The sequence below is a fragment of the Carex rostrata genome, chromosome 31 (genome assembly GCF_964058835.1).
Source record: "Carex rostrata chromosome 31, lpCarRost1.2, whole genome shotgun sequence".
NCBI lineage: Eukaryota > Viridiplantae > Streptophyta > Magnoliopsida > Poales > Cyperaceae > Carex > Carex rostrata.
The window spans coordinates 4,704,352-4,720,482 of NC_135948.1; the positions used below are offsets into that span (position 1 = coordinate 4,704,352).

The window sequence follows — 16,131 nt, forward strand, 5'->3', positions numbered from 1 at the left end:
GACTAATAATATCACAAAAAACTGAAACAAGTACATGCATCAGAAGAACATATCAGCATCAAATCTAGCACAGTAGCTTGATTTCCATGACAAATGCATGCACACGCGGGGCCTGATGCTTACCTTTACCTCTGGCCCACATGTACAAATGTTTTTAATACAGTTATTGATGGCATTGAATAGACAGAAAACTGATGTAATATAGTTTTTATTTTGTGTGTTCATGGTATACTTAGCGTGTTGATTTTTTTAGTGATCTTCGGTTTCTTTGTAATTGTAGAGGACAAATTGTATTATTAAATTATGAGTGAAGCTATGGTATTATCAAAGTTCAAACAATCGATCAGAATTCAGAACCCTCCAACGAAAAATATACTTGTCCATCAAGTTTTACATTTTTTAGAATTTTTTTACAATTTTGTTAGATAGGTGGAAAATTACTTGATCTAATGATTCTACAAAAATAGAAAAAAAGATTAAAATACAAAATTTAGTCTACAAGTACATTTTCATATGAAGATCATCTTGAAAAGTTCAGATCGATCGCATGTTTAAACTTTGAAAATGAAAATACTAATCCATAGTACAAACCAATTATATGCACTATACATAGTACCATAGCCTCACTCATAAATTATTACATTACAAGGATCTATTTTATCCATTACTTAACATGATTCTTTCATATCTTGATTGGTATGCTGGTATTATATCTATCAATGTAAAAGATCTTAGTTTCAATACACTGTTAAGTATAAACTCAGCATAACAATTTACCAACCAAGCAAAAAAAATCCTGAAGATAAAAAAAGAACTGAGTGGATAGTTGGAGACAATAGAACCAACACATTTTCGTTTTTGTTGATGAAATTAAGTTAGAATTGGTACAATATTGGAGAGTACAAGCAAAACACAGCCAGAACTTTATGACAACTTTATGTTTGCCCAGATCTGACAGGGAAGTGATCCCTTGTATTGTCTATTTTGGGTTATAATCAACCCTAGACCATTTGAAGTTACAAGTACAACTTAAAAACTAGCAAAAGGGACAGATCATGCACTCGAATAAACTAAAAATATACTGGTACACTGGACTACTGAACATGATAAGGGGCCATCAAATTAAGAGATAACAGCCTCACCTAAGCTACTAACACACCTAGATTAGCTGATTTCATGAAAAACTGTTCTTTCTAGAATATACATGGAAGCAAAGAGATTACAAATTGTCAGTAGTATTGCTTCCTGCCAAAAATATTTTCTCCACATGAACTGAGAAAAGAAATATATATCATATCATTAGCAATGTCAAATATTCAAAGTCATGGAGGCTGACTTAAAGAATTGTTAAAGAGTGAATTTTTCACCAATTATTCAATCAGAAGCCTTGTACTTGCGAGGTCTCTTTGACTGAGGGGGTGATGGAGGTGGTTCAAATCTTCCCGGGGCCTTTATGCATAAAACCATAATATCAGTTGACAAAATCAAAGAACCAAAAATGATTATTATTATATTAAACAGGGAAATTGAAAATAGAACCTTGCGTTTCTGATCCCTTTTGCCAACGGCATCTGGAACAAATGCTCGATCCATATCTCTGTTAGATCGCTGTGGACAGAATCACAATGATGTCAATATACAGAGAACAAACTGTTATTCTCACCCAAAATTCTAACTATGATATAAGATGCTCCCAAACTACCTGACAACTAGTGCTGGTTTTTGTGGGCCGATTTTTGTTTGATTGTGTGTGTGGGCGGGATGGTATGGGGAGGGGGGGGGGGATTTCTCCACACCGTAAACTTGGCAGAGGCAGACATTCATGCATTAATTACTCAACTTTGATATGCCCAACTCTCAATGAACATTCATAATCTTCCAATTAAGTCATTCCATCTTTGTCAAATAAGTAAATAGGCAATAGTTTTTTTGTTGTACCTTAGGAGTGCTCGGTGCCTCAGAATTTGGTCTCTCGCGGCTTCCTGAACCTGTTCCTGTTGCTTCTGTAACTTTTTGCATCTATACCGTTACAAAATAAGCAAAAATAATAAGTGAAGACCAAAGGGGAAGAAAGAACATCAGTGACATCACTGAAGTTAAATAAAGGTTATAAATCTGTGTATTGTATGATAAACCAGTTAAGGAACCATAAAATATCCCACACACGCATATACAATTGAGAAATATCCTCTTATTCCTCCAAAATTATAAACATGCTTACGTGCAGAAAAAAATTATGAAAAATAAGTTTCCCATATTTTTAAATGCAGAACCAAAATGCTCCTCATTTTCCATAAATTATTCAGAATGAAGGAGCAATTTTTTGGTTAAAAACAGTGACAACTTGAAAAAGATTATTGTTTAGTGTAAATTCAAGAACCTGCTTCTGCAAGTTGAGAAGCGTGAGAATCTCTTTACGCAACTCGAGATGCTCAGCACATACAGCTTTTGTAGGTACCTTCGGTTTGAGATTGACCTACCGAAAACAAAGTCAAACATATATTACTATTCAGTGAGATAATATACTAGAACTTGATGCCATTACACAAAAAAATAAATAATAAATAAACAGAGCAACAAAGGAAGATTACCGAGAGATCTTGTATCATCTGCTCGATATGTATATTGGTACGGCCTGAAGCTGAGCTCACCGCTTGCAACATTTGATCTAGTGCATTTGTTCTCAGGTACACTTTTAGCTGTATCAAAGTATATTTCCATACATGTGTGAGAGAGAGGCAGAGTTGCAATTTCACATACGAGTACTGTACGGTCAGGTCAAGTCTGATAAAAATATACGGTGGTCAACTGTTCATTTTCTGAGCTGTCTTATATAATAGAGTTTTCATTGTACAATTGCAAAAGAACAATAATATCTATTTGTTCGCTGTAAAACTGAAGAAAAAAAATTGGTTAACTATAATTTTTTCAAAAGAATCAAACAAGAATTAGGAAAGAAAAATTCAAATACTATTTCAGTAGTATAATGTTGGAGACAAAAAGTCATCCTTCATTCTCTTTCTATACACAGTTGGCACTGGGGCTTTCTGTAAATGCCAGAAATTGCAGGGTTTTCTGCAAGTACCATCATGCATGGGTATTTTTGAAAAAGACCTTTTGCATTCTAGAGAAGTACATAATAACAAAAAGATGAAAAGTAAGATGAATAAATAACGCTAAAAAATATGCAAAATTTACCGCCCGAAGATTAGCAGGAATAGAAGAGGTATCTGGAACAACTGGAGGTGCATCAGTAGAAGCTGTAACTGGAGACGCATCTTCACCAGCTCCAGTTGCTTTCTCACCACTTCCCACTTCACTCTGGCCTTGCAACTCCACTTCATCAGCCTGCCGATCAAACAGATAAAGTACGTATTTTACTTACATGAGAAAAATACCAATGTCAATAAAAAGAATACAATATTACTTTATTAGATGTAAAGCTGAAGTATTTACTTTGCTAGGTGTACGTGTTTCCATAATTCGTTTGGCTTCAGTGAGAATCTGAAAAGAAAAAAAAAACATAAATATTAATAAAATTTCATCTCAGCTACATGAGGCACCGCTTAACCATTCTATGAACAGCTGGTATGTATACAATCTACAAGCAAGTCAGCTCTTCCAAAACTAGCATAAAGAAATCTCCCAATAGAACTACAAATTACACGCAAATAGAAGAAAGCAATTACTTAAAAAATTTCTCTTGGGACCAGTTCATAACCAGTAAGATAAAGAAAACTTGCCTCAGAGTCCTTGCGCTCCTGCTGTTTGGTTTGAGAAAGCACTGCTGACAAGGCACGCTTTCGCTCTGTTTCATGTTTTGCATTGAATTGTTCCTACATAAAGTGATAAGAAATGGGTTTATTCAATGTACATTGAACGTAGGAACATAATTTTCTAATTTAGTGTAATATATTTGTAGTACCTTAACTAGAGGATGGTTAGCGACATCATCAGGTGAAGCTGCTCTTGCAATTAGAAGCTTTCTTGTAACTGTCACATTGTAAGAATTTTTTTAGATATAATACAAAATTTTCAATGCACTTCCTAAATGGTATCTCCCAGTAAAATGAGCACTTCTCCAAAATTGCTCTCAACATTATGCAGTATTTGTGCATAGGACTCAATAATTCTGATATTTGCAACTGAATCAAAAAAAATTTCTGAGATATTTGCAATAAAGTCAAACTGTCGATTACTGCCACAGAAAAGTTTATTTGTTGCAACATGGTAAGTTCATCTAAAAGTCAGGATATTTGCCCACTTTCTCTGTTAATGGTTAGGTGTTACATGCAAAAAAAAAAAAAAAAATTGTTATGCAGAAGCTGTAAGACAAAATACATGTACTTCTTGCAAACAAACAAAATTGTTCGGGTAATCTGCAAAAGAAGCATAATGTAGATAAAAAGTAAATGTACCAGAATAATAGCGGCTTTTTAATTCTTCAACTGTACGATCACTAGGGAACCTATCAGCTATAACTACGAAGCGAAGGTCAAATCTTTCGCATAGCTCGAACAATTTGTCTGTTTCTTCCTTGCTCCATGCCTATGTTTATTCAAATTAAATGAATTTAACTTCTCTACAAAATATTGTGAGAGCAATAAGTGGCAATAACAGCTTTCTATATTATTCAAATATTTAAAACAATTACCTACATTATCAGTCAAGTGCTTCTCATATTCCTCATCCGTATATTTCAGTACATCCACCGACTACATATAACAGTTTGTATGAAATAAGATAATGCCAAATATTTCTCAAGAATGAAAGCAATGTACATATTTTTTATGCTACCTTATTACACTTCGCGAATGCATAGTCTCCTGTTGGTGGGACCCCGTTAACAACTCTGACCTAGATTTTTTTTTTTTTCATTTCAAAACAAAAGAAGCAAAAGATCAAAAGGCCAGCTTTTTGAGTCAGAATAGTGAATGAATCACAAATCATGCACAATTATACAAAAACAGTATAAACTAACCCAGTGGTAAAGTTGCAAGTTATCAGTACGAGCTGTGGATGTGAATGGCAGCCACTGCCATGTAATCTGCACATGAAAATCTTCACAAATTTTATTTGAAAAAAAAACACTAACTAGTTATTCATGCAATAAAACTGAAATGATGATTCGAACATGCAAAATAAGAAGTAATAAGACATACAGCATCTTAAAAATATATTTAAGAATGCTTAGGCTAATCAAGTCAGACGCAATTCTCATCTTCTAGTCCAATCTTAATTTTGAATAAAGAAATCCCACATATTCATATATCTAACCTTCTCTTTACCAACAATAGGTCTCTTCTTTAAGTGCAATGGGTCCAAATTGGGCATGAGAGGTGGTAGAACCCCTCCAGTAAGCGCATACACCTACATTCAAATTTCAGCAGATATTGACAAAGTGGAAAAAAAAAAAAAAAAACACACACACACACACACACGCTAAACTAAGTGAAATTTAGAAGAAATTTCGTAGAGATTGGTATGAGAGACTACCTCTCTAGACACGCCATCGGGTTTTCTCTGGGGCTCCTTCGGAGTCCGAGACTTCCTCTCCTGGTTACCAGGAAATGCTGTTTTAGGGAGACCTAGTATATCTTTCGCATCCATGGCGTCGCAAAGAATTAGGGTTTTCAGTTCTGGGGTTAGGGTTTGTAGAAATCCATGGATTCGAGTTCTCACAATTCGACTTCGACCTTTTCCACCTTGGAGAAAGAAGCCGAATTGATGGATCGGATCGGGTTTGTCTCAGTAAGCTCGTTCGATCCGACTAAAATGGTGCGGTTTTCATATCCAGTAAACTTGTTCGATCCGATAATTACTTGGGCTGTGGGTACGGGAGCCCTGTAAAAGCCCAACATCTACAGGGCCCACCTGGATAAAAAAGCACTTTAATTTCATTATTTTTTATTTTTTTATTTTAATATATCTGTCAATATTTGGTCCCAGAAACGTTTCAAAACAGACAGCTAGAATTTATTTTATGATATAATCATCTTCCTGCTGCCATCATGACTAAAGCCCCACTTCACATGGCAATGATGGAATTGTTTTAGTGGGATAAGCTGATTGAGCAGTTTCCCAGCTAGTTCTATGCACATGGTTTTGAAAAGAATAATTTTGCTGTTGGCACTATTAGCATGCTATCAATTATAGAGCGCAAGTGCAAGGAGTTGCATTACAGATTACAACACAAGAGGAATGCCTGAACAGGATAGACTATAGACTGATATCAAATCCAAAATAAAGTTCTATAAATAATGATATATATTAAGGGATGCACTATAATTCATGTTCATTTAAATACATCATAAATCCTTTCTCAAAAAAAAAAGGGAAATTTTTTTTTGTGCCACTCCAAAACATTGAAATTATGAAATTGCCATCCCAAAACTTAAAATTAGATTTTTACCACTCCAAAATCAATCAATTTATGAATTTGCCCTATTTATAAAATTATTCTGAAAAATATTGTACATATTTAATTAAAATTATTCTGAAAAATATTGTATAAAAAACGTATTTTTGTATTTCCAATTTTACCCTTCCTTTAATTAAACAGAGAAAATTGAAATTGATTCTCACAGTCACTCACTCTCCCTCCCGTAATCCCTAGCACCCATTTCTCGCGATCTTTCTCTCTCAGTCGCCGAGCACCCCAACCAAGTCGGAAACGGTGATCTCTCTCACTGGCGATCTCTCTCCAGTCACTCTCTCTCAGTCGCGATCTCTCTCTCTCCCTATCAGGGGATCTCTCTCTCTCAGTTCTCTATTGAGTACCCTTGGATCTACTTGCATTTTTCTTCGATAATTAGGCGTTGATTCTGAGGAATACTGGTAAATATGTTTAATTTGAAATTATTCAATAGCGTTTTAAGTTTATTTTTGCATTAGCTATTACTACCCTAGCTGTTGCTTAATAGCGTGCATCTTATCCAAAGCCCACACAGACATATATACAATTTCTAATGAAATTTGTTTCCTATAAGTCTCATTAGTTGTTTAATTCATTCCCATTATGGTTAAGTGGAGCTTGTCATTTGATTCGATATACGATATGATCAATTCAAAATAAAATCAAAATAAAATGACACTTAATGCGAATTTTGATTTAACAACATTAGTTGGAACAGCATGGTTATTTTAGTTTGTGGTTTTGAAAGCCAAATTAGCTTAATGAACTTTATTTGATTTTGTAAGACCTTTTAGATTTAATCTTGTACACCATAATATACAGGTCTATTTACTTGCTATTATAATTTTAGTTTCAATTCTCGGAACAAAAAGAGAACTCGATTTGATCAATTTTGGTGTGTTTTGAACTGCAGAGACTGAATATAAAGTCATACCCTTTATTCCCACATAAATTAATCTTAGATGAATAAACAATAAAATAATAGCCTGATTTCTACCATTCATATTTTGAATTAACACAGAAGAACCAGCAACAGCAATCAATGCGCCTCTTCAATTAGGCAATTCTGGCAACAACAGGAGAAATTCTTGCAACTCGGAGCAAAATTCTCTGGCAATTATGGGCTCTGAAACAAACACACCGGCACACTGGAACTCCTCTCCCATGGTTGGTTTTGGGATGACGGATGCCGGGTTAGCGGGTCCAGAGGGAGGCGGCATGTTTGATGGGTTCAGGTTTGTTATGCCATTAGCAAAAGGTGGAGAGCATCCTGAATTTGACCATTTTCTATAGTAGTGCTGTTGAGTTCTAATGAATAACCATTTTTATTTTTTCTAGATTTATTTTTTTCATTTATTGATTTTATATACTATCAAATATTCATTCTGAAATTAGTATTTTTTTATGATAAAAAGAATGGATGCATGAAAATATGAACGACAATTTTGTAGCCTCTTGTACATGCTGCAGAACACACTTTAGTTGTAATAAGGATCTTGTAAGTTGTCTTTAATCAATTAGGATCTTGTAAGTTGTATAATGAGGATGAATCAGTTGCCAATGGTAATTTTAACAATTTTAAGAATCTTTTTCTTAAAATAATTGATGAAATTAAAAATTAGGAAGTAAATTTATATGTATTTTATTGAACATATATAAAGCATAACAATTAAATTTCATGCAATTTAAGTTTGTTTGATGACGCAACAAAGATTGTCTAAATTGTTGCAATTATAAGTCACTTGTTGATGAACATTTCCAATGTGCTTGAGGATTTGTTTTCATGAAATAAAACGAGGGATGGATTTTGCCTGAAGGGTTTGGGCACAACTTTATTTAAAGTCCGATTATATTCGTCTTATTATCTGTGTTGGAATTTTTTTAGTCAATCTAACCCGTTCGTGTAAACAAAAAAGATAACGTAAACAAGTACATCTTACTAGCCAGACGCACAATCACTCAGAATTAGTACTGTATAAGCTTGTAAGCTTGTAATGAGGAGCTCCTCTAGTATTTAAAGAGGCAGAGTGTTATCATGCTTATTTAGCTAGCTATCTATCTCTGTCATCAACAATGGCAACCAGAACCAGGGATGCAACAGCTCTTACAGTGCTTGTTATCATGTTTCTCACTATCAATGGTAACCATCAGTACCTATGTACCAGTCAGGAATACAAACAAGACAATGGAATACAAACAAGACAATGCTTCTGGAGCTTAGTACCTATGTACTAGTCAGTACCTATTATCAACCTTCTGGAGAATATTAAAATGAAATACAAACAAGACAATGCTCCAAATGGAATAAAAACAATGCTCCAAAACAAAACAACATTCTCAGAATAACAAAATAGAAACACAATTTCGTAACCAATCTCAACCCTTAGTCCAGCCTATTCTTGGTGTTTCTAAGTCTTCCTTGTTCTTTTCCTGCACACAAAAATTGAGATATAATAAAAACGCAGATTAAATGATTGTTCCTTAAAATAGAATAAAAACAATGCCACTGGATATATCAGAGATGAATTGAAGGGTATTTTAGTCCATATATAAATTTATTGTATTTTTCAGAATATTTTTATTTTAATATGTATATTAGTTGTATAGATGTGGCAATTTCATAAATTTCTAAGTTTTGGAGTGGCAAAAAACTAATTTCAAGTTTTGGGGTGGCAATTTCATAATTTCAATGTTTTGAAGTGGCATAAAACTAATTTTCCCAAAAAAAAACATCATAAATCCAATTGTGGCAGCCTGACAATGAACTACTAAATATTGCTCAAAAGAAACGAAACAATGAACTATACTGTTAAAATGCATAAACAGCAACATACAAATATACAATAGCATAAACAAGCCACTAAGAACCCCCAAATAAATCACTCTCAAAAAAGAAAAAGAAAAACTTGAAAGGATCTTCAAATCATCTACACTGCTCTAAAACAGCAATCAAATGGACCCGATTTTTGACCTGATTTACTGTTGTCATTCAACTCTACTTTTTTCTCAGAAACGCCATTGATATCAAAACTCGGCACCATATCTGCCTTTCCTTCTGGCGGCGGCACCGGCAAATCTTCATCAGGTGGCACCTGCAGCTGCCATTCCCCATCATCTCCTAAAATCATCCCTTTATTTGTCTCCACCCACCACGAACCCGGCACCAATAATTCGTCCTTCAAAAACTCCGACGATTTGTTAACAAGTGCAATGCTTCTCTTCACTTGTAACTTGAATTCTCCCTTTTCACCGTTCCACCCCGCAACGGTGTGCAAAATACCTTGCAAGTTGTGGTAATCTCCTACGTTTGTCGTTGACTCCTTCAAATATGGTGATTTCTTTGAGTCAATGAGAAGTTCCTGACCGACATTAACGTAGCCTAAAATGCCGGTCGGGTATATTGGTATCACATCCGGTTTGTTCTTGACACGTAAAACTCTTAGGTTTTGATGCATCTCCAATCTCTCTTTGAACTCTTTGTTTCCAACTTGAGGTGAACCAAATACTATTGATGTAACCTGAATATCGGGTTTGCCATCTAGTTTTGCTAAGCCACTCTCGACTATGTCAAAAGCACTTAGTGTCGCTAGCGCTGCGCCTAGGCTATGACCAGTGCAAACAATGCTCAGTTCACTCTCATCTTTGTACCGATCGATGAGCTGTTTAATTGCATATAAGAGTTGGTCCCTTGCACTAAGTTTTGAGAATGGCGATTTCGCATTGCTCGATGTGTAAATTGTATACCATCCTTTCATCACCTTGGGATCATCTCCTGAATCGTCCGGGATGTCCTTGTTTGAAGAAGAGAGAATGGAACGGATCGACTCTTGCAGTGGATGTAGCACATCTACCCATTCTAAGGTGCGTATTGTGCCACGCCATGCGACATAGATCACACGCCGTTTGGTGGTTGGAGATGGATTAGAGATCGCTACGTAGCCCATCCAATTTGATTCCTTGCTCCATGCTTCGTCGGATAGTGAGAAGAGTAGAAAATCTTTAGGCACTGACACCTCTGACGTGGCGTACAGATATGCAGAGACTGTGAGGTCAGAGGCAGCAGGAAAGAGAACCTATAATATGGTGATATATATAAATAATTTCAACATTTACACAAGGCCAGAGTAACTTGTATTACTTTAACAAATTATGTATGTCTATAAACTTGAATCTACTTGATGGTCTTTAATTATTTCTTGAGATTTGGCCTTAAAAATAATTGTTGACATTCTTGATTCTAATTAATTCTCATCTTCTAATTAATGCTCTTTGGTATACAATTTGGGAGCTAATTAAGTGATGCTTGTTTCTCAAAAACTTAAGTGATGCTCTTTTCCACGTGTTATAAACATGTAAAATACTGACTATATATTAATTTCATTTTGGGCCAAAACAAATTGATAGGAAAATTGTTGTGAAAATTGCAACCCGAAAATTTTCTTTCATGGAGCAAGCAATAATGGCACCTAAAATTGTTAGAAAACCTTTTGAAGGAGATTTGATTTGGAGTAGCGGCAGCTGCCGGTGTACTTGGAGTGCGGATCCGAGTTGAACGAGTCATAAGTGACTTGGATGAGGTCCCCACATAGCAAGACAAAGCCGCGTAGAGACAGGTCGAGCGGGTCGAGTAGGCCGGACCAGTGGTTCGAGCCGAGGAGCTCAGGCAAAGATGTGTTGGATTGGGGTGGTAGGTCACCTTGACTTGCCATTGATAAAGATAAAATTCTTTGCTTAATTTGTACAATGGAGGGAATCACAGAGGTTTCAATTGAGATGGAAGATAGGCATTGGATTCTGCTTGCATTATTTGTGGCTTAGATTCTTATAGAATGGTGGGATATTTTGTTTGACTGTTGACTATATCCTGTAATGTCTTTTTCTTTTTCTTTTTCTTTTTCTCTTTTTGGTTTCTACGGTCTGTATTTTTTATAGTTGCAAGATTTGACCGTTGATTAGGTAATTTAGGTTGGAAAGTTGGAGAAATTTTGTTTGCCATGAAAACCTTGTGACTTAACTAGTTAATATATTGTTTACAATTAAAGTTTGTAATATTTTGTTTTCTAATGATTAGTAACAATAAATACTGTAATTTTTTATTTTATTAAAGTAAATTTTAGTATATTCATTTTCTCAAATTATATTATTATTTTAGATACAGATGGAGGTGAGATTTTTAACTTTAAAAATTTATAAGAGATTGTCTAACCTGATTTCGAATCTACAACGTACTTCTCACACGAAAAAATATTGACTTAAGTAGTAGATAAAGACTGATTTTGAAATTTAAATCGGCATAAGATGGCATAAATCAATCTTTAGATTAGTCTAAATCATAAAAAGTTAAGCCACTTATCGAGGTGGTTTAACTTTTTGTCCAAATTTGTGACTTAAGTTTGCAAATGTCAAGTATAATATAATTCAAATATCAACAAATCATCTGTGAAACTCAAAGATTTAAATAGCGTTTATCACGTCATAGCGGACTGGTTAAAAAAACAGTGCTATGCCCAAATAGCGGCGCTATAGCACTGATAGCGCCATAGCTTTTATAGTCCGAAAACGCTATAGCACGCTATTTAGAACCTTGATGAAACTTATTAATTATATGATTCTCGAACTACAATAAATTTATATGTTTGTCTAAATGAGAAACTCGTCCCTAACTTTAATTAGTAAAATGGAAGAATTTCATTAAACAGTTCAGCTTAATCATTTGAATTTCAAATCTAATTAAATTGTACTTTGATACTAAGTATGTTTTACTCTTTTATTTATATTTTGCATCAAATTTGATCTAGTCTATATCATGTCAATGTGATTCAGATTTGTTTAAATTAGCTAATTTGTTAATGCACTTTATGTAAATTAATTTCCAACGGTCACTACACATGTATTAAGCTCCAAACAAAACAAATAACAATAATTAGCAAATAAATTGATAACATATAATTTAATCGAAAATTATACAAATAAATATATCATGTATCTAATATTATAAAATATAAAATGTTATTATTTTTAATTCCATTTATAATTTTAATCTACTTTTAAATTATTACAAAGATATAATTTTTTAATTAAATGGAATGAAAAAACTATTCAATTTGATAAAAGTTACGAAAAATCTACATATAATGCTAGATAAATTTTATCATAAATTACTAAATAAAAAAAATTATATGAAATACAATATAAATAACTTTAATTAGTTATAACTTAAACATTTTCTCAAAAAAGTTCAGTAGGATTAAAATACATCATTGGTTTTGTGCCCCAACCATACCCCCACCTCTTTATCTCTATTCTCAAAGTTCAAACGGCTAATCCGAGTGGCTCAACACAATCTCCATATTAAAGTGTACTTAGGGACCAAATTTTATATTTTTTTTAATTTTTTTTACTATTTTTTTAGATAGGTACAAAATCACTGCATCTGGACCATCCAAAAACAGTGATTTTGTACCTATCTAAAATAATAATAAAAAAATTCCAAAAAAATATAAAATTTGGTCTCTAAGCAAATTTTAATATGTATATCATGTTGAGCGGTTCGGATCGATTGTTTGAACTTTGTAAACAGAGATAGAGACGTGGGATATGGTTGGACACAAAATCAATATTGCATTTTAACCTTACTCAAAAAAGTTATAACTTAAACCACCAACTCTAATTAAACAAAAAATAACTTAAGCTATGACTTAATTTTAACCTCAACCAAATATATATAACTTTGACGACCTAATTTTTTTTTTTTTTTTTAAACCTTGGCAGCGGAGACCTAAGTTGAAATAATCAACTTAAGACTTATTAATCTAAGACCAGAATCAAACACCACCATAGTATCTAATCCATAGTAATTGAACCATATTAATTTCAGGTTACGACTGCCATGTACAGTCAACAGTGGGCCCGTTGTAGTAGGTTACCTTGAGTTTGACCATTCGAAAGAAAATTGTAAAGCTAATAATCCGATAGCCCGATCAATCCACGTCATTGGTCTGCCTGTTTCACCAAATTGCCCAAATTAATCACAAATTAAGTCGATGGCATTCAATAAATAATCCTCATAATTTGGAAGTTCAGATATATGATCTAACAAATTTTGCGTGTTTTTGGTAGAGGAAGGAAATGTGTCGGATGATGAGAAGACAGTTGCATCTCGATCTTGTTGTTCGTACAATAATCTTTTACGTCTATTTGACTAATTTGCAAAAACATACAATTATTGAATTTTACGATTTCTTCTATTTCGAGAATATGTAGGTCCAAGAAGAGTAAGAACTGCAGTATAATATGCTTGGACTGAAGAAATCACGAAAACTTTTATCAAGAATACAAATTGTAAAATCAGAAACTTGGTAAAGTATGTGTGAAGTTGATTAAAATGGGATAAAACGTTGGTAACGTTTTCAAAATGTTGTAACGTTTTACATTGGTCTGAAACAATAAACTGATCAAAAGAAGAAACTATGTTACAGCGTTATAACGTTATACAAACGTTGTAACGTTTAACAGCTACAGAACTACTGAAGCACAGCTGTTCAGTACCAACTAGAAACGTTGTAACGTTTATAAAACGTTGTAACGTTTTAAGTATATTTAAGTTTCAAATAACTTCTATTTTGATCAAGTTTTTTACAGGATAAAACGTTGTAACGTTTTATAAAACGTTGTAACGTTTTATAAAACGTTGGTAACGTTTTACTAAGCTGTCAGAGAATTAAAATCCTAAAATCGCATTTGAATAAAACGTTGTAACGTTTTATAAAACGTTAGTAACGTTTTATGTCAAACGGCTCATTTTTGAGCTGACACTATAAATAGAGTGATGGGATCTCTTCCCACACTATCTCAGCCGACCTTAATTAATTCAAAAGCGATTTTCTGAGAGCTTAGCCTACTCCATTGTTGTGAGAGCTTAAAACTTCAAAATCCCTCAAGCAACCTCAAACCTACTTCACTAATCTTGATATAGATTAGGTTAGAGTGATCTATTGAGTGTTTCTCTTGTGTTTCTAGACAATCGAGACCTTGTTCTCATCTCTTTGAGTTGGCCGTTTGACTTCCCGCTTGGTGTGTAAGGGCTCAACGGTTCACAAGTTGTAATCCTTTCGTATTGGGTAATAGAAAGGCGCACCTCACAAGGTTGCGAAGCCCCGGATACGTAGGCCTTTGTTTTGCCGAACTCCGTTATCCCCCCGCGTGTCAAATTTCTCTAAACTCATCTCTTTACTTTCAATTGCAATTTAATTTCAGTTTTTGAGCAATTAGAGGTGCCCCTAAGTGTAACAGATCTCTCTTCAAATCACAAAGCATTCAAATTAGTAGATCTTCTTTGACTGTCTCGAGATTGATTTGTCCACTTGAAAGAACAAATGTCAGACCTTAAATAACCATCATGAATCAATTAATTAAACTCGATGCTTGTTCAGATGCAACATACCTTCTAACAAATTAAAACATTTATTAATATATATATACATATTTTTTATTTTAAAAATTGAAAAATCAAATCTTCAGGAACCGTACTAACAGTGCAGTCTCAACCATTTTCGAGCAAATCCGTGTAACCTCCCTGTAAAATGTTAAAAATCATTAAAGTAATTAAAGATTGTAAATATTGCAAACTGATTTTTTTTAATATAGTTTATAATTGTTTTAGTAATATGATTTTTTTATTTGTACTATTTATAATATAAATATTACTTTGTTACAATAATTATATTAAAATTTAAATTATAATTATTAATTATTGTTATTTTGTTGAAATTAAAAGTAATTATTTATATTGTTACACACTAATATGCACTATTATTTGCCGTTATTTATAGTTTAAAATTAAAATAGAAATATCAAATAATATGCTAAATTAAAATGATGTATTATGAAGTAATATGACCGATAGAAATAAATTATTATTTTATTTTTTAAATTGCATATTAATTTGTTGACAGATAATTTATTTTGATTGAAAAATAATAATCTGCAAGCCAAAGAAAATTTAAAAAAAATGTAAGTAAAAATTCAAACTTCAAACATGTAACTATCAACTTTTGATAGCAAACTCTGATTTCTTATTATAACCACAATCTGAAAAGCTGATATGTACATATTTTGTGGGTATAACCAAAAATCCCGTTCTCAGATCTTCCAAAGAAGATTGTTTGAAGCCTTATAAACTCGGTAAAAAAAATTTATCCTCGACAATATAAAATAATATAGCAGATTATTTTGAACGATCAACAACGAAAAATATTAGTAAGTAAAATTTTAGGTTACAACAACAAATGTAAGTTTTTATATTAAAAATTAAGTAAATAAATTCAGAGTGAAACGCAAACCAAGCTAACTGTCTTCTACTTTCTAACTTTTATTATTTTAAAATGCTACAAAAATAAAAAATTCTTGACAGAAAACTATACTGAGACAGTGTGATTTTATTTATTTTTCAAGAAAGAAAACACTATATTTATGTAGAAAAGAAAGCACTCGTTATAGCGGTAGCAGGACACTACGTCACTTTGTTATCTTCCGTGTGGATATTAAATAATTGAGTGACTTGATCTCCAACTTTTACTTAATTACTAATTAGATTAAAATATTTTATGTTATGCAAGTAAAGTCTGTCTAAAGGAAACAATGTAGTAAAAACACACACTAAATTGATATCAAAATAATGCAAATGACGTAACAACATTAAAAATAATAAGATTAGT

At 33.1% G+C, this 16,131-nt stretch overlaps 2 protein-coding genes across 3 annotated transcripts; both read right to left on the reverse strand.

Moving 5' to 3' along the window:
* Positions 1-855: 855 nt before the first annotated feature.
* On the reverse strand, positions 856-5,759 carry LOC144547511 (myb-like transcription factor family protein). Of its 2 annotated transcripts, XM_078296177.1 has the most exons (16): positions 5,497-5,757; positions 5,278-5,370; positions 4,982-5,047; positions 4,798-4,857; positions 4,659-4,715; positions 4,419-4,548; positions 3,926-3,993; positions 3,744-3,836; positions 3,457-3,504; positions 3,199-3,348; positions 2,592-2,699; positions 2,381-2,476; positions 1,939-2,019; positions 1,540-1,608; positions 1,368-1,449; positions 856-1,272 (listed from the first exon to the last, which is right to left on the reverse strand). In XM_078296177.1, exons 1-15 carry the CDS (start codon positions 5,608-5,610, stop codon positions 1,375-1,377), a joined length of 1,308 nt encoding a protein of 435 aa, XP_078152303.1. In that variant the 5' UTR covers positions 5,611-5,757; the 3' UTR covers positions 856-1,272; positions 1,368-1,374. The 2 variants fall into 2 exon arrangements, with proteins under 2 accessions (XP_078152303.1, XP_078152304.1); XM_078296178.1 differs by having other exon boundaries at positions 1,197-1,449; positions 5,497-5,759.
* Positions 5,760-9,200: 3,441 nt separating this feature from the next.
* Positions 9,201-11,213, reverse strand: LOC144547555 (phospholipase A1-II 5-like). The gene is made up of 2 exons (XM_078296231.1): positions 10,900-11,213; positions 9,201-10,488 (listed from the first exon to the last, which is right to left on the reverse strand). Exons 1-2 carry the CDS (start codon positions 11,122-11,124, stop codon positions 9,343-9,345), a joined length of 1,371 nt encoding a protein of 456 aa, XP_078152357.1. The 5' UTR covers positions 11,125-11,213; the 3' UTR covers positions 9,201-9,342.
* Between the last annotated feature and the right edge of the window lie 4,918 nt (positions 11,214-16,131).